The sequence below is a fragment of the Lepus europaeus genome, chromosome 1 (genome assembly GCF_033115175.1).
Source record: "Lepus europaeus isolate LE1 chromosome 1, mLepTim1.pri, whole genome shotgun sequence".
NCBI lineage: Eukaryota > Metazoa > Chordata > Mammalia > Lagomorpha > Leporidae > Lepus > Lepus europaeus.
The window spans coordinates 41655931-41680828 of NC_084827.1; the positions used below are offsets into that span (position 1 = coordinate 41655931).

Here is a 24898-nt window from a genome sequence, read left to right on the forward strand (position 1 = left end):
TGTCTCTCTCTCTTTCACTGTCTATAACTCTACCTGTCAAAAAAAAAAAAAAACTGTCCATATTTGCAGATGACATGATTGTAAAGGTAGAAAATCACTCACGCACAAAAAAATCTATAAAAACTCTCCAGGAACCATATATCAGTTCAGCCAGGATACAAGATAGACACATAAGATAAATCATATTTCTATATGCTTACAATGAACACATGGACATGAAAATTAAAAAACCAGTTTAAATTATTCAAAGAATGTACTTATGTACAAATATAAAATAGGTAAGGACTTAAACACTGAAAACTATAAAATGCTGATGAAACAAATCAAAGAAAATCTAAATAATGAGCATATTATATATATTTGTGTCTTCAAAATCTCAAGATACTTGTAGAAAGGATATCATCTTTTCTCAATTCATCATACAAGTTTAAAATAATTCCTATCCAATTCCCAGCAAGATATTTTATAGATAAAATTATTCCAAATTTTGAGTGTAAAGGCAATGGTATTTGAATCACCAAAATAATATTGAAAAAGAAGAGTAAAATAGGAAGAATCAGTCTATTCAATTTCAAGGCTCATTATACAACTAAAATAATCAAAGTATACAAAGTCACTGGGGCTCAGGCACCGCCATCTCTAGAAGGTCCTGACCCTCTGCCTGCTTCCCTCACTTTGTGAGCCTGATCCTGTCAAGATTGTGTGACTAACCTGTACATGTAATAAGAAGGAAAATATTTTTCTTAATATTGTCACACTTAGCAGTGCACCTAGCACCCTCATTATTTGTGTCAAAATGTCACACCACTATAGGATTTTCAGCTAAAATACCACATGCCTAGTTAAACTTGAATTTCAGGAGGACAAGGAACAATTTTGAATATGAGTATGTCCCAAATATTAAACAAGTCACACTCACACTTAAAAAAACTATTCATTTTATGTCTAAAATTCAAAATTAACTAGGTTTGCTGTGTTTTGATTTGCTAAATCTACTACCCCTACACCACTAGGCAAGGTAGAATTGGGTCCTCCTCTGTGTTTCTTCAGGGCCTATAGAAATGATGAAAATAGCACACGATGGCTATCCCCTAGTGTTAAAAAATAGGTCTAGGGATGCCCCTTCCTGTAACGATTCCTTTATACTACTGCCAGGGTTCTTTATTGGAATGAGAATTTCTTTCTCACCACCATCCAATGAGTGAAATGTCATTCCAGTCATTTTACGCTGGAATAAAGAAAGGCCTAGAATTCAAGTAAGTCACTAGGCAACACATTGAGCGCTGGACTCAGGAATCAATAAATAACGCTGTCAGGTACACAAACCCTTGTTTTTGACCATGCTAGTTTAATGCACATGCTTTTTCTCTTGTGAGGTATGAGTGTTCTGATGTAACTTTTTAAATGTGGAGCCCCACTTTTATATTCCCCTCAAGTGGCTGATCAATTTTCTCAGTGCGGTTTCCTTCCTGGTCTCACATGCCCTGCTTTGGTTTGTGATACTCTATTCTTGTAGTTTAAATATCAACATACGTTGGACATGTGTATGTGTGTGAAAGAGAAGCCAGCTCATTGCCTCCTGGGTAACGCAGCCCTGAACCTGGCAGGGACATTTCTGGCTGCTTTAGAAGTGTCATCTGCACAGTCACAGCTCAAGTTGCCTGATTCTTTTTTGGTTTTCCGAGAAATCAGGACCTGAAGGAGCTGTAGGGGAAAAGGGGGGAGAGATGAAACTTCCGCCCACTTCCCTTTTAACAAGTTTCCCCTTCATGCTGAGATAAGTCGTTTTGGAATTCACCAGTACAGTTTCTTGGCCTTCGTGTTGACAGGAAATGCCTTGCGGATTTTAGTACTAGATTTACATCTGTCTTTGGTTTGGTAATACTATGAAGTTTTCCCCCTGCCTTTTCTACCTGAAAGGGCATTTTCATGGATGTAACTAGAGGCTTTATATGCAACTGTTAAACCAGACCTCTTTCAAATCAAAACACAAACTTGAATTTTCTGTTGTTACTAACACTTTATGTCACATTGAAATCAGCATGTTTGATATTTAAATGTAACCTAGGGTAGAGATTCTGGTAAAACAGAGAGGGAGCAGTAGAAGAATAAATACAAATGATATTGAAACCAAAATCCTTATTTTAGTCATGATTTGCAATATATACATGTAAAGTTACCTAAAAATAATTACAATGCAAAGAAGCAACACATGCATAATTAGACTTTCCTGAAGTGTGTGAACTGGAAGCAGTGCTGTGGGGTGGTAACATTGGTTAGTTAGGAGGAAAAGAATTCCATGTTGGTGTAAATACACTGACACAGGAATTTGGGGCTCTATAGCATTTCAAGATTTTGAATTCACAACTTTATATTGCGACTCTCCAAAAGATGCAATATTCGCCAAATCTATTTGATTTGGAATTACATAGAGCCATCTTCTGGGACCACATTAATCCAAGAATCATAATGGGAGGTGTTTGTATAACTTACTTATTTAGCAGTATTTGTGTAGTAATTAATGTGTTCCAGATAGCATTTTAGGCAATTTAGAAATACTGTTCCATTTAATCCTCATAAGACTGTGAGAAAGGTAGTATGTCATTATCTCAGGCTTATAGATGAGATACCTGAAGCACAGACAGAATCAGTAACTTGTCCAAGGTCCCCTGGCTAATTTGTGTTGATTAGAGTTTATACCTAGGCTGTCTGGTTAAAGAATTCATTCTCTTCCCCTCTATGCTGATATGCAAGGAAACTTCTACCAACCCTAACAGTAAGGACATACGATAATTTTGGATAATTAAACTTTCTGGTTAACCAATTCTGGTTTTGGCTGATGTTGCTAGAATACTATTAGTTAGCCTTCTCAGATGAACAGTTTCTTGTAATTTTCAGGGTATCATTATAAGGAGCAGTATTGGCTATGAAAATTTTTCTGACTTATTTTATAATTACATATTGCATACGCCCTGTGTTAGATGTTGGGAAGATGGAAGTGAAAGGAATGTCTGACTTCAAAGTGCTAAAAGTCTAAAAAAGATGGATAATAGATGTATGAATATTTAGAAACTGAGCTGGATTAAATACTCTCTACTCTTGAAGATACTTCATTTATAGATTTTTGTCTTATTGTTTAATATTTGAGACAAAAAAAATCAGTTTGTCTGCATAATTATTTTGTTTGTTGTCCTGCTGTTTAAGAGTGTGAACCTCCCCATTACCTGGGATAACAGTTCATTCATAACACTGATGGGCACTTGTTTGTGGGATATAAACATTTTATAAGAACAACCCCAAGTTTGAATTAACATCTGCAATAATTAAAATACAGCAGTTCCATATATTTTCCTATAAACAGGTGTACACATACACAATGTGCATACAGCATGTAGTTCTCATGTTTAAGATGGTCTTTACATAGAAAAATCCTTGTTCTTTAATAATTAATGTCTGATTTGATTATATCACAGACTTTTACTTTATTTTTATTTTTTAGGTTCTGAGATCTCTTTTGTCTTCTCTACTTTTACACTTCGGAGTAGGCGGTTACCAGAGAGTTGGGCTGTATTCCATATACAAATTATCACTTTTAGCATCATTCTTATGCTCAAAATATGCTTGACCTTCAAAGTATACTGAGCAGTTACAACTTTACCTTATATTGAGGCATTTTAGAATCTATCAGTTCTTCAGGTTGTCATATCATAATAATTTAAAACAAAAATGTACATTTTTATATTTTTTATAATTTATAATTTTATATTTTTTATAATTTAAAACAAAAATGTACAATGTGCATTGTAAACACAGTCTTACGTAACTCCAACTCTTCGATGTCCATAACAATTAAAATAATCATATTAATGATAGTTACTTGTTTGGTTGAGTTCCCAAAACAACTTAACATACTTTCAATTCTCTTCTTCACAGAAATAGACTTGAAAACACCATGTAAACCCAGCCTATATTTTAAGGAGAGGATTTTTTAAAACAAAGCATATAGAGTTGAAACAGAGTGATAACTTTCCAATGAATCATCAAAATGCAGGCAATGAAGAAATTAACTTATCAGGAAAATAATCTTATTTTCTCTTTATTATCTATGTAAGCCAAATGAAAAGGCCAAAAGTTCGTGTGAGGTCTCTCTCTCTCTCTCTCTCTGTGCATGTGTGTGTGTTTATGTTTTATATGATGTTGCTTGAATTATCTGAAAGCAATTTTATGTCTGACACAAATCTAGAAGGTCTGCCTTATCAGTAGAAAGTACAACTGGATCAAAACTACTTGAAAGTCTCATGGAGGAGCTGTTTTCAGGATATGTGATGATTGATTTGAAATAAGATGATGAGAGAGATACTACTAAGAATCTTAAAGAATGACAGAGTGTTTTTTCAAGCTTCATGAAACATGATGAAATTATCCTGTCAAGGATGGCTAAAAGCCTACTCACAAGAGCTTCCTAAATCACCCACTGAAAATGAATCCATTTTTGGATAGTTTTTGAGTAGCTTTTTGGCAGTGTGAGGTGACACTATCTGTCGGGACACACACACAAAAAAACCCAAAGTGACTATTGTGTGTGAACTGTGCTTGTTAACCAGACATCATCATGTCACCTCGACAGAATGCTATTTAGAGCTGAGTGGGATTTAATTTTATTTCAATACACCTAGATTGGTTATATCTTTTCATTGTGTTGGAAATGATTAATAGCCAGCAGCAAGGTTAGTGAAAGTAGGACAAAGACTACCGCTGAATATCATTATTGACTTGAATGGTAAAGATATATTTCATTATAACTTCCCATAAAATAAATTTCCCCAGAAAAACAATTTCCTCTCTGTCTACACACTCTCCTTTAACTACTTTATTAAAGACTCTTTCTCTCCTTTTATCTTTGACTCAAGAGATATTCCCAACCTCCTGACCCTAGAAGCTGATTTTGCCAGTGACATGTGCCTTTGATTCTAACACTTTTTCTTTGCCAACTCCTATGGAAAGGCACATGGTACCCCTGATTTTTGGAGACCACTCCTATACTAGACTGCTAATCGCACTTCTCCATCCAACCCAATCAATAGCCCTGGATACTTCTACATGGAATGGGAATTTGGACAATATGAGCCACACATGCTTTTATTATTGAATATGGATATCAAGTCCATAAATGTCAACATTCATCTTACTACTATCAGTGCATGAGCCATCAAACACTTTCCTTGAGATGATGCCCACAACCTCTCATGCAGTAGTATTTGTGGTTACAGCTGGTGGCCAAACATCAAACCCTTAAAGCAACAAAGACACAGATGTAACCTATAGGAAGGAAGGAAACATAGCCTCTTTTGAATTAACTGAGTTACCTACTACATACAGGTCAGGCAGATGCCTTGCTACTCAAAGTGTGGTCCCTGTATCCAAGAATCATCATTGCCTGAGAGCTTGTCACAAGTGTACCACACCTGGGGCTATTTACCAGAAGCTTTGTTTTAACAAATCCTAGCGAAATTCCTGTGCATATCAGAATATGAGAAGCATTGGCATAATGCATTAAAATTTTTTTTCTTGCTTAATCTTTGCAGTACCTCTTCATGATTGGCACTATTATTCCCACTTTGCAAATGAGGGCTGTTAGGACTAGTGAGCTTAAATAGCTTTAATCCAGAGGTTAACCCTTTTCCCACTGTCTCCTTCTGGTTGCTTACAACAATGACCAGACTAAAACAAAGGTTTTGTTAGCGTAAGGGTAATTTGACAGGTGAGTCACTACAAAGTGCTGTGAAAGGGGTGCGGTGGGGAACTTTTGTCAATTATTCACATAGCCAGGTGTAGTCACAAAGAAAATCGTTTAATTATGTTTAGCCATACTTCTATTTTGAACCAAAATGTTCTAATTTCTTTCATTTGCAACCCAAAATGTTCACAAGGTTTGGATATGAATCACTTTTACTGCTACCTTCACAAGCCAAACAGCCTCAGACGTTGAAATTTTGCCATGATAGTGGGTGATCCAAAAAGGTGTCACTGAATCTAAAAGCAATTCCAAGAGTGGAATTGTTTTTTGTTTGTTTGTTTTAAATTAACATTGGTACAAACTTGGGAATTAATGTAAGATATAAATATTCATTTTCATGTCCAAATTCTGACAGATTTGTTTAAAGAATCTTACAAAAATACAAATTTCTAGATAGTGTCATTATTTTTTTGATTGTAACTCACCCAGTCTTCCAAAAAAAGGGCTAGGTACGAAACAGTCAAGATTAATGTTGCTTTCCACAAGTCATTGTGGGAAATAAAGCCAGTGCCACCATCCACCAGGCACAAAGTTTAACAAGGCACTGAAGATCAACAAATGGCAACCAGTCAGAATGTCCCAGCTGAAGGAAATTAATCACCACCCTGGGGCTCACCCGACAGCATATGTTAAAATGACTAAGAATGTAAGCTTGTAGACTCCTGAAACCATGAGACTGGTCACCCAGAGTGAAAATTGCTGTAGACCTGCAGTGGGTCAGATTTCTACAGCAAAATGTGTTAGACTGACATCAACAGACTTAAAAGTGTATAGCAGATTGCAAAAGGCAAGCAGTGGGATTCTTTTTACCAAAATGAATTTCAGCATCTTCCAAATCTTTCAAAATAGAAAGGAATTCGTTGGTATTCAATAAAGAGTTCTTCATTCTAGTGATAAACCACAGCTGCTGGTTTTGTTCTGCGGTCCCTGGGCTTTGACCTTGGCCGCTTTAAGTCACCTGTGAAGCCTGATTTTAGTGACTTCTGCACCTTAACCCTCAAATTCTGACTTAAGTCATCTGAGATGGAGACACTGATTTTAAAATCTTCCTGGGTGTTTCTCATGTGTGTCATTGAGAGTTCCTAGATTATGCTAAATTAAGAGAAAGACATGTGAAAAGAAAAATGCCTCACATGATAGTGAATAAAAACCGTGAGGAACAATAGTGATTTGTGTTATTAATATTATATCTTTGGACGTAAGGCTCACAGAAGGACATAGAACTGCAAGTATGGATATACAGAAACCTCTTTATTTTCCTACTGTTCTGATGTACTCTGCATTTTCAGTCAACAATTATAGGTAGAAGGAAAGAAATTATTTTATTTTTAGGTTTCTCCCTGTTACACGAATAGTGTAAATATTTTCCATGAGAAAATATTTGTATGATGAGTTCCTGGGTTGTTTGATCAAAATATTTAGACATTTTAAGTGTTGATATTTATATTGTCAAGTGATATCAAAAAGGGTATAGCAGTTTATATCCAAGTAGCATCTATATCAACCTGTGTCTAATTATTAGAGTAGGTTAAATATTCCTATACATGCTTTGGTTGTTTGCATCTTTCAAGGGATTTTTCCATTTCATCTAAATTGTCAAACTTACTAGGATAAATTCATTGATAATATTTCATTAACGACCTTTTGATATTTGCCAAATCTGTTGGAAGGTCACTTATTTTATTACTAATATTGTGATTTGTGTTTGTTTTCTCACTTTTTCTTGACATCAGCCTGGCTTGAGGTTTATCAATTTAATTGATCTTCTTAGAGAACGAGCTTTTGGTTTCATTCTTTATTGTTTTCTTTCTAATTTATTAATTTGTGCTGTGATCTTTGTTACGCCTCTACTTTGAGGTTCATTTGCTCTTATCATTACAGTTTCTGAGATCATTGATTTACAACTTTTCTTCTTTTTCAAATATGAGTATTTGAATATTATAGATTGCTCTCAAATTCTTGCTTTAGTAATGCCTACAAATATTCATGTGTTGGTTTTATTTTCATTTAATGCAAAGTGAGTTATAATTACCTCTTTGATTTATTTTGTAACCATGACTATTTGGAAGAGTGATATTTTGCTTCCAAATATTTAGAGGGTTTTCATATATCTTTCTGTTATTGGTCTGCCATTTAATGTTATTGTGGTCAGAAAACATATATTTAAATCACTGAACATTATCAAAACTTGTTTTATGGCCCAGAACATGATGTATTATGGTGAATTTTCTGTGTACACTTAAAGAAAAATTTAAACTATTCTGCTATAGGGTGAGGACTCTATAAATGCCAATGGTTAAGTTGGTAGGTAATTTTATTCAGATCCATGCCATTATTGATTTTTTCTTCTCTTGGTCTACCAGTTTTTGAGAGCAAGGTGTTAAAAATCTCTGAGAATAACTATGGATTTATCAATTTCTCTTCGTAGTTCTGTTTTAACTCCATGAAACATTTTGAATCTCGGTAGACACATAGACATTTAAAATCTTTATGTACCCTCAGTGATTTGGTCCCGTTATTCCATCTCTGCTGATATTCTGTGCTCTGATAGCTGTTGTTCTGGCGTTACTAGATCTTTTATTTGATTTCTGCATGGAATTACTTTTGTAATCTTTTACTTCTAAAGGATTTTTTGTTGTCTTATTTAAAGCATGTTTCTTGTAGGCACCATGAAGTTGGGTCTTGTTTTTAAATATAAATGGCTTGTCCCTGAGTTTTAATTGTGTGTGCCTGTGTATACGTACAGGTATGTCTCGCCCTCCCCCTCCCCCTCCTCTTCTTCCCCCTCTGTCCTCCTCCTCTCCCTCCTTTCTCTTCCCTTCCTCTACCTTCTCCTCTCCTTCCCCCTTCTCCTCCTCTCTCTGCTCCTTCTCCTCCCCCTCCCCCTCCAACTTAATGGCTGTGTCACACACTTATCCTCTATGTTTATTCTTTTATTTACTATTTTTCAATTTTTATTTGAAAGGTAGAGTTAAAGAGAGAGGGAGAAACAGAGAGAGAAAGATCTTCCTCTGCTGCTCCCCAGATGGGTGCAAGAGTCAGGCTGGGCTGGGCCAAACAGCCAACAACCAGAAGCCAGGAGTTTTTTCCAGTCACCCTCGAGGTAGTAGAGGTCCAAGCATTTAAGTCATCTTTCGCTGCTTTCGCAGACACTTTAGCAGGGAGCTGGATAGGAAGTGGAGCAGCTGGGACTTGAACAGGCTCTTGTATATGATGCTAGCCTCACAGGCAGTCTCTACCTGCTACACCACAATACCAGTCCCCCTGTCTTGTTTCTTGAGAACCAAATATCTGTTCCTTTCTCAGAGATTTCTCAACCCTAATTTTGTTTCTGTATGTTACAAAGCTATCTGGTTAGTCTGGTGCCGCGGCTCACTTGGCTAATCCTCCACCTGCAGCACCAGCACCCTGGGTTCTAGTCCCAGTTGGGGCACCAGATTCTGTCCAGGTAGCTCCTCTTCCAGTCCAGCTTTCTGCTGTGGCCTGGGAAGGCAGTGGAGGATGGCCCAAGTGCTTGGGCCCTGCACCCACATGGGAGACCAGGAGGAAGCACCTGGCTCCTGGCTTCAGATCGGTGCAGCACACCAGCCATTTGGGGGGTGAACCAATGGAAAAAGGAAGACCTTTCTCTCTCTCTCTCTCTCTCTCTCTCTCTCTCTCTCACTGTCTAACTCTGCCTATCAAAACAAAACAAAACAAAGCTATCTGGTTAGTTCTGAAGGAAACATGGACACAAGTATGAAGTATTGCACTTAATATTGACCACCCTTTCAAAAATAGCCATGTTTTCCTCTATGCCATATTGTACTCAATGCCATCATTTAATTTGTATTGTGTTGGTTTACAAGTACAAGTAGAGGAGACACAATAGCATTCAGAAACAGCATATCAAAAACCATACGCAGGAGTGGACCAACTGTTGCTTGCAGGTCCTTTCTGCCTTCTGCCTTGTAAATAAAGTTTTATTGGAATACAGCTGTGCTCATTCATCTATGTATTATTCGTGGGTGCTTCAATCATCGTAATAGTTTACTGCTGTCTGCAGAAATGGTATGGCCGCCCAAGCCTGTGATATTTACTGTCTGGTCATTTCACAAGTTTGCTGACTGCTTGCTCACCCATTGAAACAGTCTGATCCTAACCAGAGAGATAAGGAGCCACCTAACTGTGTTCTAGAGCACTAAATGTACAATGTTGACTTTGATACAGATTCATAAATACCCTGCTGCCCGCCAAGCTCTGCCTTTCTAGTTTCCTCAGGTACCAGGCTGTCCAGTCCTCACTTGAGAGGCCAGTAGTTAATTTGCATATGCGGCCGGTGCTGCAGCTCACTAGGCTAATCCTCTGCCTTGTGACGCCGGCAAACCAGGTTCTAGTCCCGGTCGGGGCGCCGGATTCTGTCCCGGTTGCCCCTCTTCCAGGCCAGCTCTCTGCTGTGGCCAGGGAGTGCAGTGGAGGATGGCCCAAGTGCTTGGGCCCTGCACCTGCATGGGAGGGCAGGAGAAGCACCTGGCTCCTGCCTTCGGATCAGCGTGGTGTGCTGGCTGCAGCACACCAGCCACGGCGGCCATTGGAAGGTAAACCAATGGCAAAGGAAGACCTTTCTCTCTCTCTCTCACTGTCCACTCTGCCTGTCCAAAAAAAAAAAATTGCATATGCAAGGAGGAGGACTGTTATTCTATAGCGTGTGAGGACTCAGCCCTGCGTTCTATCCTGTGCAGATTTCAGAGTCTGGTGCTGGACTAATGGCATTCTCATCTCTATTCTATACTACATATCAATTAATTCTGGCAAGTAAGCTTGTTTTCTTATTCTCTGTAAAGGAAATGAGAATGTTCCTAACGTCATAAGCATTTCCTCTAAAGATATCTAATATTTATTTTGATAAATCATCATTATTAACTCAATATCTCTTATGGCAAAAATGCCTTAATTAGCTCTCTTTTGAAATTTTCTCAAAATTTTCCTTTGTATTATAATTCATCAGACTTCCCTCATCTATTATGGTAATTGCAACTCTCAGGAACAATGATTTGAGGATCTACAGATGCAAACATGTTTATGCGTTACAAAATAATTTTATTCTGATATGTTTGTATAAAAGTTTCCAACAAAGGTTACAAATGAGTATTTGACAGCTCACAATACACATTTCTTTACCTTTTATCACTTTTAATTAGCCCTCCAATCAGGAAAGAAGCACGGCAACCTGGGATTAAGATCGCAGGGTCCTGGGGGTGATTATAATTGGATGGAAGCAGAATCCTATTGCCTTTTAAATCCACACAGATCTGGGATGCTGCTTAAGTCTCCAAAAGCACAAGCATAGTATTCTACTCCCCTGTACTGCCATGAACAGACATAAAATTATTTATGGATAAAATCTGGGTGCTTGTGTTTTTTCTCAAATGCTGCTTGTTTGATTTAATCATGTCACCTTTCAACTTTTTTCCTTCCTATCCTCCGTGGGTACCTGGCCATCCATTTCAACAGCTAGTGGCTGGCCCGCAGTCACTGAGTGGGTAGAATTGCCTGTCTCCCAAAACATGAGCAGATATTTTCAGCATGCAAAGGCTCACTGATGTGGAATTTGGAATTAAGTGCATTTATCTGTGGCTGAATGTATTTTTCCTCTAATAGTCTTCAATTCTGCAAATTTGTTTTTCAAAACAGGAAAGTCAAGCTATGAATTTCTGTCCTGTTTTCCATTAACAAAATACTTTGACTATGACCCTGTCAGAATAAGATCAAAGTCGGCAAACCCTAAAGGCTTCCATAGCCTTGGCAACTCATGACAAGAGCCTAGGGTGATTACTGACGCCATAAACAAGAGTGTCAAATTGTTAAGTCAACAACAGGAGTCACTGTGTACTTACGTCTCATGTGGGATCTGTCCTTAATGTGTTGTCCAATGTGAAGTAATGCTATAACTAGTACTCAAACAGTATTTTTACACTTTGTGTTTCTGCGTGGGTACAAACTGATGAGATTTTTACTAATTATATACTGAATCAATCTTCTGTATATAAAGATAATTGAAAATAAAAAAACTTGGTTTTAAATTGGAAATTGCATAGAAAATAAATCAATTTTTAAAAAATATCATGTAGGATCTCTGTCCTTAATGTGCTGTACATTGTGATTTAATGCTATAACTAGTACTCCAACAGTATTTTTCACTTTGTGTTGCTATGTGGGTGCAAACTGTTGAAATCTTTACTTAATATATACTAAACTGATCTTCTGTATATAAAGAGAATTGAAAATGAATCTTGATGTGAATGGAAGGGGAGAGGGAGCGGGAAAGGGGAGGGTTTCGGGTGGGAGGGAAGTTATGGGGGGGGGGGGAAGCCATTGTAATCCATAAGCTGTACTTTGGGAATTTATATTCATTAAATAAAAGTTTAAAAAAAATAGTAAGTAGTGTAATAAGCCATTCACTAAAACAATAGCTAGTATTATGAACATAAGTTATATCAGATGAACAGGGGATTCTGTAGCTCAAGAGGTTTTTTAAATAAAAATCATTTACTTATTTACGAGGCAGTAATATACAGAGAGAGAAATGGAGAGAGAGCTTCCATCAACTAGTTCACTCCCCAGATGCCCTCAGTGGCCACAACTGGGCCCAACCACATTGAAGCCAGGAACTAGGAACTCATTCAGGTATCCTGCATGGGTTGTAGTGACCCAGCCACTTGAACTGTTACCTTCTGCCTCCTATAGAGTGCATTAGCAGGTATCTGGAATCAGAAGTCAGAGCCAAGTTTCAAACTCCGGCACTCTAACATGAGATGCAATATGTTAACCACTAGGCCAAATGCCAGATACTAACTCAAAACTTTTAACAAGAATAAAAGCACCCTACCTACCCTCTTGTTCCTAGAGGATACTCATTAATATTTTCTCCATTCTTTCCTTTCCTCTCATTCTGTTCCTTCCTTTCATGATAACTTGACATGGGTCTACTTGAGAATCTCAATTTTAAAAAAATGATAATGAATCATTCACATATGCAATTTATACCCTATAATCTGAAAAGCATTTCAGTGTTTTGAAAATCCTAAGTAGATGGCTGCCTTCTTACCTTCATCTGGATTTTCTAATACTGCATAGCCTCTGTTGTGATTTACCTTGGGCACTTCAGATATGGATGCCACAGAGACATATGGTGACATTACAAGTGAATATCAGGAGAAGATCTTACAGTGATAAAATGCTAGTTATGATACACTGCACCTTGGCCGGCACTGCTGCTCAATAGGCTAATCCTCCGCCTGCGGCGCCGGCACACTGGGTTCTAGTCCCGGTTGAGGCGCCGGACTCTGTCCTGGTTGCCCCTCTTCCAGGCCAGCTCTCTGCTGTGGCCAGGGAGTGCAGTGGAGGATGGCCCAAGTGCTTGGGCCCTACACCCCATGGGAGACCAGGAGAAGCACCCTGCCCCTGCCTTCAGATCAGCGTGGTGCGCCGGCCGCAGCACGCAGGCCGTGGCCGCCATTGGAGGGTGAATCAATGGCAAAAGAAGACCTTTCTCTCTGTCTCTCTCTCTCTCACTGTCCACTCTGCCTGTCAAAAATTAAAAAAAGTTAAAATTAAAAAAACAGTTACACTGCACCTCTGTACGGTGAAGGTCATATCAGCATTTTTCAGAGGGCTAGTGGTATCTGTACAGTCGTTTTTCCCAGATTAATTTTACATGAGGAGACTATAAAAACTTCACACTAACTATATATTGTTTCTATAAAAAGGCCTGATCTTTCCTTTCTTTAAGCTCAATATATAATCTTGAAACATTATCTGTTAAATAATAAATTAGGGAATCATAAGGCTCTCTATTAATCCTGTAGAATGCCAAATATAGGACTTATCTAAATTAGACACTGAAGAATTAAAATCAAATGTTCAAAAATAAATTGATTGGTAAAAAAGGGGCCATGTATCATTTTCTAGTCTCTTAAAAAAATCAGGAAATTAATGCTTAAGTCAAGAACCTTGAGCTGGCTTGTTGCCCAATTTTGCTGATAAAAGTGCAGTGTTCAGCTATTCTGTAGTAACTTATATAGCTATACATTGTGAGAATGGATCCAAAAACTGGGAATACCATGATCTAAGGACCTGATTTCCCTTGGGGGAGTTGTCCAATCTTGTCATCTTTGTATCCACCAGCAGTGGATTATTCTGTATTGTGGATACAAGTGAAGTAAGCATAGAGTTTTTAATGTGGAAAACATTTTGAACCTTTATATTGAGTGAAATTTGTATTTGTCTAAATTCCTACTTAGACAAATACCATTTAAACAAATACCATATCTTTTCCCTGATCTGTGATAACTAATAGGGTATCTAAAATGTAATGTGTAAGAATGAAATTGACGTTTTGAGATTTGAAGATTGATTACAACCCTTGTCTTGATTGTTGAGAAAAGCTGTTTTTTTCTTCACAGTATTTGTTGAACTTTACTTAGTGTAGAGTTAATCCTATGAATATAAAGTGATCTGAAAGTAGATCTTTGTAAGAATTTAGAATGGGAATAGGAGAGGGAAGGGAAGGAGGGTGGGAGTGTGGGCGGAAGGAATGGTAAGGTGGAAAGTATCACTATGTTATTGAATCTGTATATGTGATATACATGAAATTTGCATACCTCAAATAATTTTTTTTAAAAAGGAAAATAATTTGTGAACCAAACGTTTCCTCAGAAATTTGATTGGTGGAGGAGATGGACTTTGTTGTGAAGGAATAATGACAGGCATTAGGCTACAAATGTTTTGTCACCAAAGGAATGACCATTCAAATGAATGAAGTCATGCCCCTTGCCCAAGCCTGTCTTCAGTGCTTGACTGTTAGAAGTCAGTGATATCTTGGTATTGCCAGTAGTTAAGTGTGGTCACCATGTAAGAACATTAAAATTGAAAATGCCTTTAATAGTTCAACTTCAAAAATTATCCATTTAGGTATTGCCTTTCTTTTTACTCATGATCTTGAATGTGAGTTCATGTAATGAAAGACAAATAACTTTGAACCTTTAAATGAAACCAATTCTCACCTCTACCCTCATTTACTCAATGTTTACACCAGGGAAATAATTGTGTAAATTATAATTGTGTAAATTGAGGGATTGACAAATAAATTTCAACAGAGAGCTTTGTGGGCACTAATTCCAAAATGCAAGCTACCTATCTCCTAATCTTGTTTTATTCATATGGTTGTGATTATCTATTTAGCAAATCAGACACCGTTATATAGGGAAATATTGGGATGCTGTCATGCATTACTTGTTGGCTATCTACAGATTTCTCATTTGTACCTTCTATGTTTTGACATTCACCAGAGTGGGAGAGATCTTCTTCATGAGATACCTGTTTGTTTGTTTTTTTACCATGTTATTGATCCTTGCTGGTGAGCTATATCCAAGTCTCCTTCTGTCTTTCAGAATTTAAACATATTGTTTATACATAGTTATGTTACTTCATATAATAGTGATAGTTTTTTATAAACTCCAATAAATGGAGAGAGGTCATTATTTTCCAAATTCATGTGACCTTTAAGAGAACATTTCATCAACTCTGGGAACGAAGTGTGAAGTAGCTCTGTGGATCCAGTATACTTCTCATGATTGATGCACCAATAAGTGACAAAGGGCTTCCTTAGTTTGAACACAGTAGTATACGGCTATGTTTTCTTTAGGGTCAGTGCCAAAGTCATGACTCACATGCTCTATGGGCTAGGGTAGTTGACTGTGATGATGAGATTTATCCCTGCTTTTATTTAGGGTTCCTTAAGATCCGAATAAGACTAGAACAGTAGTTATTAAATTAACTTTCCTGAACCTATAGCATTGCTCCGGAACTTGTTAGAAAAGCGCACTCTCAGGCCCTACAGAAACCTGCCTGACCCAGAACCTGGGGGTGAGAACCAATGATCTGTGTTTTCAGAAGTCTTCCATTGTGAATTCTATGGTCACACATCATAAATTTCATGAAAAAAAAAAAGGAACTAAAAATAACTTTATTTTGATGAATTTTTTAAAATCCATGTATACATGTTAGGAACCACTGAGTTTAGGTTTGATACATACTTGATCCAAGCTGTTAAATTTTTAAACAGTAATTCATGCCACGTGAGACATTAATTTGAACTTTTAAATCCAAGATATTTAGGGAGAAGTTTATTTTCAAAAAAGTGCTCTGATTCTCAAGAACACCAAACATTGCTAGTATCTGCCAGTGCTACTTTTTTTAAAAAAAAGATTCTATTGGCCGGCGCCATGGCTCAATAGGCTTATCCTCTGCCTGTGGCACCGGCACACCAGGTTCTAGTCCCAGTTGGGGCACCGGATTCTGTCCTGGTTGCCCTCTTCCAGGCCAGCTCTCTGCTGTGGCCCGGGAGTGCAGTGGAGGATGGCCCAGGTGCTTGGGCTCTGCACCTGCATGGGAGACCAGGAGAAGCACCTGGCTCCTGGCTTCAGATCAGCGTGGTGCACCGGCCGCAGCATACCGGCCACAGCGGCCATTGGAGAGTGAACAAACAGTAAAGGAAAACCTTTCTCTCTGTCTCTGTCTCTCTCACTGTCCACTCTGCCTGTCAAAAAAAGGAGAAAGATTTTATTTATTATTTATTTGAGAGGTAGAGTTACAGACAGTGAGAGGGGGAGACAGAAAGATCTTCCATCCACTGGTTCACTCCCCAAATGGTTGCAATGGCCAGAGCTGGGCCGATCAGAAGCCAGAAGCCAGGAGCTTCCAGGTCTCCCATGCGGTTGCAAGGACCCAAGGAGTTGGGTTATCTTCTATTGCTTTCCCAGGCGATGACAGAGAGCTGGATCAGAAGTGGAGCTGCCGGGACTGGTGCCCATATAGGATGCTGGCACTGCAGGCGATGGCTTCACCCTCTATGCCGTTGGCACTGGCCCTAGGCCTCATTCTTTTAACCTTAATCCAATCCATCCTATTAGTTACTATGAAATCTACAGTATCCATATTACTTTATCATCTATCACATATGATTCAATGACCCAAACTATTTTGTTTGCTTTCATTACTCTAGCTCTATGTATAAAGTCATACTTCTTGGATTCTTATCATTGAAAATGAGAATAATAAAATCCAAGGTATAGGTTGGTTTTGTGAAAATTGATTAATGGCATTTACCAATGAACCTCATGAATGTTTTTATTGAAAATACACACACAAATCTGATGGTGGTGTTCACACTTGCTAATGAGTATCTGATAAACTGAAGAAGTGTCTCCAGGAATCTGAGTGAGTTCATTAAAGGTCAAATTGCGAGGAAGTCACTCTAGCTGTCAAGATGTATTTTCTGCAGCTTGCAGTTGAGAAACACCAGGAAGAAAGAATTCATTCAGAAATATTCCTAAGAACAGAAATCAGTTTCCCAGATTCTCACACAGTGACCCATCTGCTTAGAACACATTGACTATTAATGATCAATTTCAAGTCTATTTCTTCAGCAAATATGTATTGGATGCTTGCCATGCAAGAGGCACTGTGCACCTTTCAGCACACCAAAATAGATCACAGTAGATAACTGCACTGAACCCTGAGTAACCATACTTTCCTTTAAGCTAGTAACTTTAAAAACAATTTTTCCCCTAAAATCAGGAAATCTCATAAAGCTAAGAAGAAATGCGCTTAAGAATTGTATTGACCACAAACATCATGTTCTTTTATTTCTAAGGTAAAAGGGGCAATGTTTCGTCTTTTTACAAGTAGAATAATTTTTAAAATTCCATCGGCACCCTGGTTGCCATGGTAACAAAATGACAAGTGGCCTCCATGTGCTTTCACTATTTATCAATAATAAACTAACCATTTGGGAGAAAATTCGTTCTCTTCAGACAGTCTTTTGAGAAGAAGTACTTTATACTTTCATTAACTCATGATGGAGGCACTAGTCAGGCAGCATTTAATTTAGTAATTAATAAATAAGCCATATTTTAAAAATAATTTAATGGAAGCAGCAAGACTCAACTAGCATTTCCTCCCCTTTAGTTCTATTTATTTTTCTTTTGGAGGAGTGGTCAGGAACAAATAATAATGAAATATGAGTGCATTTTGGATAATAAAAATCATTTTGGACTTTTCTGTATGCTATTTAGTCAAGTTCTAGCCAAAAATAGAAGAGTAATAAAGATGAAGGTACGCTTCATCTTAGCTATATGATGAATCATCTAAATTTCCTTTTTATCATTCTATCTCCCACCCTATCACTGTTGAGACTTGCTTCCCTGTCAACCCTCTATTCAAAAAAGACTTTTTTTTTGAGTTGAGAAAGCAACTATAATTATTTCAGCATAGAAATAAGGTAAGTAACTGCTTCAGGAGTGTCAGCTTAACTATTTCTCCAGATATTAATTATTTTAGCTGCAGTATACCATTGTACAGCTCTTCATTTCGTCTCATATGTGTTTTCCTTATTTTTGGAATCACATTACTTTCCAGAGAGGTGTTCATAGATCTCCAGTTGCTTTTCCCTTCATCAATCACTGCCTTACCAAGTGATTTAACAGCAGCTAATAACCATTCTTCCTAGACACATAGATCGAAAATTACGCTTTCTGACTCCTGTTGTTGAAGGTGCAATGCCTGTGGGTAAATTTCAAATGGCCCTCTAATTAGGGTTTATGAACACTTTCACATTTTTCAAATCATTCAGGAAATGACAAAAAACTTGCAGCCTGTGCTTACGCTTTACCTATTTTATGTGATTGTCTAACAAAAGAAATGTGACCAAGCAGTTGTGTCCCACACTTTAGTATGTGAGCAGAAAATATGGATTTATATCTTGAGATATTTAATTATACCCAATTTAAAAAGTTGACTTATGACTTTAGGTATACGATTTTTTTCTTTGCAAGAAGGTTTACAATGAATGAAGCTAACTTCAAACTTTGATTAAAATAGATTCCCAAAAAAATATTATCAATGATATTAGCTAAATTCTGATATTCTTAGTACTATTAATATTATTAAAGAGGAATATGGATATTGTTGGCATGGTATTCACTCTTACTTTTTAAAATGCCCTTGCGTGTCTGTTATTTATCTTGATACATGATAAGAAAATTCATGACCAAGTAGATGCTTTTTAAATTTAGGGCCACCTGCCTAAAATCTTAAAACAAAAAAATGGAACACTGATGTCCCGAATTTTGATTCTAAGAACATTTTGATCACAACATGCCTGCACCTTCTTCTTGTAAAGGTGAGGATTGATATGTAATGTCCATGTGTGCCCACACACCAGTCATCAGAGCACACCATGCTCCATCATATTTCTCAGCACTATAGAAAGAATTCTGAAAATTCAAAGAAAAATCATATTGGTATGTTGAGCCAAATGACCTAAACTAAACCGAGAAATATAGATAGATAGATAGATAGATAGATAGATAGATAGATATAAATAATTTAATGATTCATCCTGAAGTATAAACAGGCTCTTTATGGATTTCTTGTTGTATCCCAGCCACCCTGTAATAGTCACACCAAGTATTGTAGATATTGTAGGTGTCTACTTCCCTCTGGGTCCTCTTCTCATGGTTTCTCTCTCTCTTCTCCAACATTTTCCTCCATATTGTCTCACCTAACAGAAATCTCAGTAACTGACTAAATTGATAATAGGTAATATTGAGTTTTTTTTTAAAAGATTTATTTATTTATTTGAAAGCAGAGTTACAGAGAAGCAGAGGCACTGAGAGACAGACAGAGAGAGAGAGAGAGAGAGAGAGAGGTCTTCCATACACTGGTTCACTCCACAGGTGCTATGCTGATCCAAAGCTGGGAGCTAGGAATTTCCTCCAAGTCTCTCACGCAGGTGCAGGGACCAAGGATTTGGGCCATCTTCCACTGCTTTCCCAGGCCATAGCAGAGAGCTGGATCAGAAGTAGAGTGGCCGGGGCTTGAACCGGTGTCCATATGAGATGTTGGCCCTGCAGTTGGTGGCTTTACCCACTACCCCGCAGTACCAGCCCCTTGACCTGGTTTACAGTTAATAGGGTTTAACCTTATATAACACACTCTGTAGTTTACTTCTTACTTAAGTTGTGTTATTCTTTGCCTTTTCCTGTTAAAATATAAGTTCTGTGAGAGTGTGGATCCTATTCTATGTTATTCAAAGATCGATCCCAAGCATTGAGAATAATGCTTAACACATACTAAATACTCAATGAATATTTTTGACAAATTAATGAGCAAAAAGAATCCATGATAATATCTTCCCTCTTTCAATCAACAATACTTAACTAACATACAGTCCTTCTTGAATGCTTAATGTGTGCCAGACATTGTCCTAGTTATCTTATACAGAACACTTTAAAGATGCTACCAGTGTTATTCCCATTATATAGATAAGAAATTTAGAATGTATAGAGGTGAAGGATGTTGCTTGAGATAAATTCATTAGCTAGTGGCAGGGTCCTGACAAACAGGGGCAGATTGATTCCCCAGCTTGCATTCTTATCTGCTACAGCTATATGTATATCATGTATATAGCACACATGTACATTACATACATGCAATTGCTCTTTTGTCTTAACCAAGGGGTAGTTCTAATGATGGGAATTTTAATACAAAAGAAAGCAAAGTGACACATGTCAGGCAAGAAAGGAAACTGTTTCTGAGTTAGAAACTTTTTAAATTATGCTTTCTCCCATGTTCTGCAAAACAAATCATTTAAGAAATTTTGCCACTGGCATTCAAGAGTGGGAAGAGTTGCCTTTTTGTGTAAATAATAAAATCTGAGTTTTCTTGATCTCTTTTTAACTTTGAGCTTTCCTTACCTTGCCTTTTGCAACCAACTCTCTTGACCAGAGAGAATAGACAGATGCACCTTTAGAGAATGGCTGTGCCCAGCCTTGGGCATTATCAGGGCTCAACAGGCAGCAGGGTATGCAGGTAAGCAAGGGAGACAGGTACAGCAGAGCCGGAGCTGTCACCTGCTCCAAGAGGGCAGTGCTTGCCCCCGAGATCTTGCAAGTCGGATGATGACCTTACAAGGTTACAGTCATGGGACTTGCCAAATAGCATGAAATGGAATAAAAGATTGAGGAAAGAATCAAAGATGACTGTGAGAGGAGAGTTACAAGCTGCTTTGAGTGCTCTGCCTTTCAAATAAATAAATATTAAAAATAAATAAAAATACTAAGTATTCTAGAATTGCCTGTAAATTTAAAGAGCCTGTGTATGTAACAGTGATAAAAAATAAAAACCACATTTTAAAAGATTTATTTATTTATTTGAAAGAGTTACAAAGAGGCAGAGAGAGAGAGAGAAAGAGAGAGAGAGAGAGAGAGAGAGAGAGAGAGAGAGAGAGAGAGTCTTCCATCTGCTGGTTCACTCCCCAGATGGCTGCAACAGCAGGAGCTGCACTGATCAGAAGCCAGGAGCCAGGAACTTCTTCCAGGTCTCCCAAATGGGTGCAGGGCCCAAGGAATTGGGCCATCTTCTATTGCTTTCCCAGGCCATAGCAGAGAGCTAGATGGGAAGTGGAGTAGCCGGGACTCAAACTGGCACCCATATGAGATGCCGGCCCTGGAGGCAGCGGCTTCACCCACTATGCCACAGTGCCAGCCTCAAAAACTACATTTTGAAAGGAGCCAAAGAAGGGACTCAGTAAGATGGATGAGTAATATCCATATATAAGTAATATCCTACATAAGGGATTTGATCATCTCTTTGTTTTACCCAAAATGATGAGCCCATGTCTTCCATGGAAATGGAAAACATTAGAGTATTGGAAGTGACAGGAATGTGACAGATATGACAGTGAGGCCAGTAGACATACATAAAGGGTTCCCAGCATCAGTTGGCCCAAACTGACATAGATAGCCTGAGTTGGTAGTCTACTTTGTCAGTGAAAGTGTATGGTTTTCTATAGCAACTGCAGTCTATGAATGAACTAACCAATTGTGTATGCAGGCCTTTTTACTAGTGAGGAAGTGTTGAAGGGTAATTATAGGAAGGGACAAAATCTTTGTTGTTCCTAATCCACTATTAGGGAGTCAATTAAATCCAGACTTGAGGAATATAAGGGAAATAGCAGAGATCAAGAAACTGGAGATTAAAATTAGAAAGCAGAGAATGAGGACAGAGTATGTGCAATGGGTAGCAAAGATGGATTGCGACAGTTGAAGCTGTAGAGTACAACTTCAAGCAACAGTGATGTAGGGGAGCTCCCAGTCCATGCAGGCAGCCGGCATCAGGGAGGTGCATAGGCATACAGTCACAAGAAACATGAGGCATAAGATAGAGATGGAAAGGTACTTAGTGAACCAGAAGTACCAATGGTCTTCCCAAGGAGACTATGGGCACAGGCGTGTTTGTTAGAGGTTAGTCCAGACGGGGTAATCCAGATAGGTCAGCAGTCCTGGCAATTGCCCTGCGGCACGTGCTCCTGTGCTCACATTCTACTAGGGGTGCATGATCACACCACATGCCATCAATAAAGCAAAGTATGGAGCCTCTGAAATGTGCCTATGAATTAGTAAGGGAAATGTGAATCTTTGTTATATGATTTGCCTTAATGATTAGAGTGTGTTCTAAGTAAACTGAAAAATTGATTGTCAAAGACTGCTAATACCTTTTTAATTCACAAAGGTTAAGCACATTGAAGTCAGGATATTGAAAGCTTAGTTTCTCATAGAATTATTAATTTGTCAACATTATGCATTCTAGATGTGGGAGGTATGTATTTCGTAGTATAAAGCAGTAGGAAATCTTGCAAAATGTGGCTCAGCTGAACAAAATAAAACAAACTCAGGGGAATGTCATTAAACATAATTATAGAAATTATTTTGCAAAGTACAAAGAAGGGTTATAAAGCTTCACTTTAGACAATAATGTCTTCAAATATTTAAAAAAACATTTTCAATGAGATTTTTTATTCTTAGCTAAAATCAATTCCCTAGCACTTTCTACATTCTGAAACTACATTACAGCTCTGATTTGTAGTTCAGATTTGATCCCAATAGACCAAAAAAGGAACTTACAGTCTATTTGGGAGATCTAGTTGATACAGATTTCAGATTCATAGAGTAAAAATAAAATTTAAGGATTTAAGATACAGTTTTTGTTTAGTATATAGACAGTAGGGGTGACATTTTTAATTATAAGGATGCCCTCCAATGCCACTACATTGTTCATATATTTCTCCTCTAAATATTTGTGCATATTTATTTGCATATATGTATTATGTAAGTTCCAATCTGATCCTGCAAAATACCCTAGGTAAGTGGTGTAGAAGAAGAAAGCAAGAATAGGGCATGGTCAGGGAAGGAAATATACCAGAGAACAGACTTGGAGACTTGAATAGTCTTTCTGCTCTCACTCCACACACTAGAAATGGACAACGCGCCAGGAACACTGTGTTCTCTGAGACAGCTGGCCTGAGCCACAGGTGGGGTACTTGATGACCAACAAGTAGCTCTATTTCCTCTGTAGGAGATACAAGAAGTAAGAGCTATGGTCCCATGCAGTAACCTGGGTAGGGTGTTACCTTTCAGTTCAATCAGAATTAGAGGTAGGTCAGAAGGAAGGGAAGAAGAGAAGGAAAGGAGGGAGGGATGGAAGACCAGACAAAGGAGAGCCTGTGTGATAGCATGAAAATATTTCCCTCTTGCTAATGAGATACTATATTGCCACCATTATAATTTGCAGTGAAGTTTTTTCAGTCTTAAAAATGTATTTATTTTTACTTATATATGAAAAGGAGACGCACACACACACACATACAGAAAGGGAAAGAGAAAGAGAGAGGAGAGAGAGAGAGAGAGAGAGAATCTTCCATTCACTGTTTCATTCCCTGAATCCCAGCCAGACCAAATCCAGCCCCTGGGAACTCCATCTGAACCTCCTATGTGAGTAGCAGGGACTCATCTGCTGCTTCCCAGGGTTTCCACTACCAGGAAGCTGGAATCAGAAGCAGATCTAAGCCCTGAACCCAGGGGCTCTGATATGGGATAGAGGCATGCCACGATATCTTATCTTGCAATGCTGTTTTATGACTCAATTCCAATCACTATTTAATTTTAAGTACTTATGAAGTTTTTTGATCCATTAACTAAAATGTGAGTTTTTGGGGTGTGTTCTTTTTTGGTTCAAAGATAACAAATGAAAATCAAGAAATAGTCCCCCCTCCAAAAAAAAAGTAGATCCCCAAAATATGAAGAAAAATTGACATTTTGCTAAAATGTCTACTTTGTGTTGTATTTTATGTCCCAGCACAGCAGTCTGCAGAACAATAGAGGTCCATTCACAGGAGTGAAATATGTAAATTCCTGAGCTAGCTGACTCCTGGCCCACGATTGAAACCACCTCTTCAGAAAGGGCTCAAAAGTCTGCCTTTTTCCCTGAAACATCTATGCGACCACATTCCACAGCAATTAACTCTTTAGAAGTTTGATGAAGAAAAAAGCTTTGTCTGTTCAATCTTTACCCTCCACCACCTTCTGCTGCCAGACACACCAAGGGACACACGTACACCGCCAGCTCGCAGGATGCACAAGCAAGTGTTGCTGAGTAGGCAGAGTGTGGTGGTATTTGGGCAGTTCAACAACAAGCCACTGAGTCTTCCTTTTGTTTTTGATTTTCCTTATTCAGGCACCACAAGGCCACATAAGGAGGGCGAGGTCCCTGGAGTGGACTACATCTTCATCACCGTTGAAGATTTTATGGAATTGGAGAAAAGCGGTGCTCTCCTGGAAAGTGGCACTTATGAAGGTGAGCGCGACTCTCCTGCCATCTCTCTTCCGTGCTGCCTCAGTTTTCCCACATGCTTGGGATGCATCCGGATCTCAGCTAACCAATATGCTATTGTCTGGGGCTTGAGAGCTTTAACACGATCATTTTAGAAATGTGTCCTAAAGAAAAGCTCAAGTATAATTGTAGTTACCCTATTCTTAAGGTGCCATGAGAAATATGTATGTCTATTCGCACTGAAGTATCCTTGAGATTGTCTCTTGAGGCAAAAGTGTGGCCTTCCAGACAAAATGTTACTGTGTCTAGGTGGCATCTAAAAGTGGGCGGGGTAGGGTTACCATCCTTGTCACCAACTCTGTAGTTTCCTCAAGTTTCTTCCACTCGCTG

General features: G+C 38.2%; 1 protein-coding gene across 1 annotated transcript in view; it reads left to right on the forward strand.

Annotated features, from left to right (window-relative positions):
- Positions 1-24898, forward strand: part of MAGI2 (membrane associated guanylate kinase, WW and PDZ domain containing 2) — a 1616214-nt gene that overhangs the window by 908339 nt on the left and 682977 nt on the right. The window contains exon 3 of the mRNA XM_062210835.1: positions 24413-24532. Coding sequence (XP_062066819.1) covers positions 24413-24532 — 120 coding nt within the window. The remainder of the gene's footprint in view (positions 1-24412; positions 24533-24898) is intronic.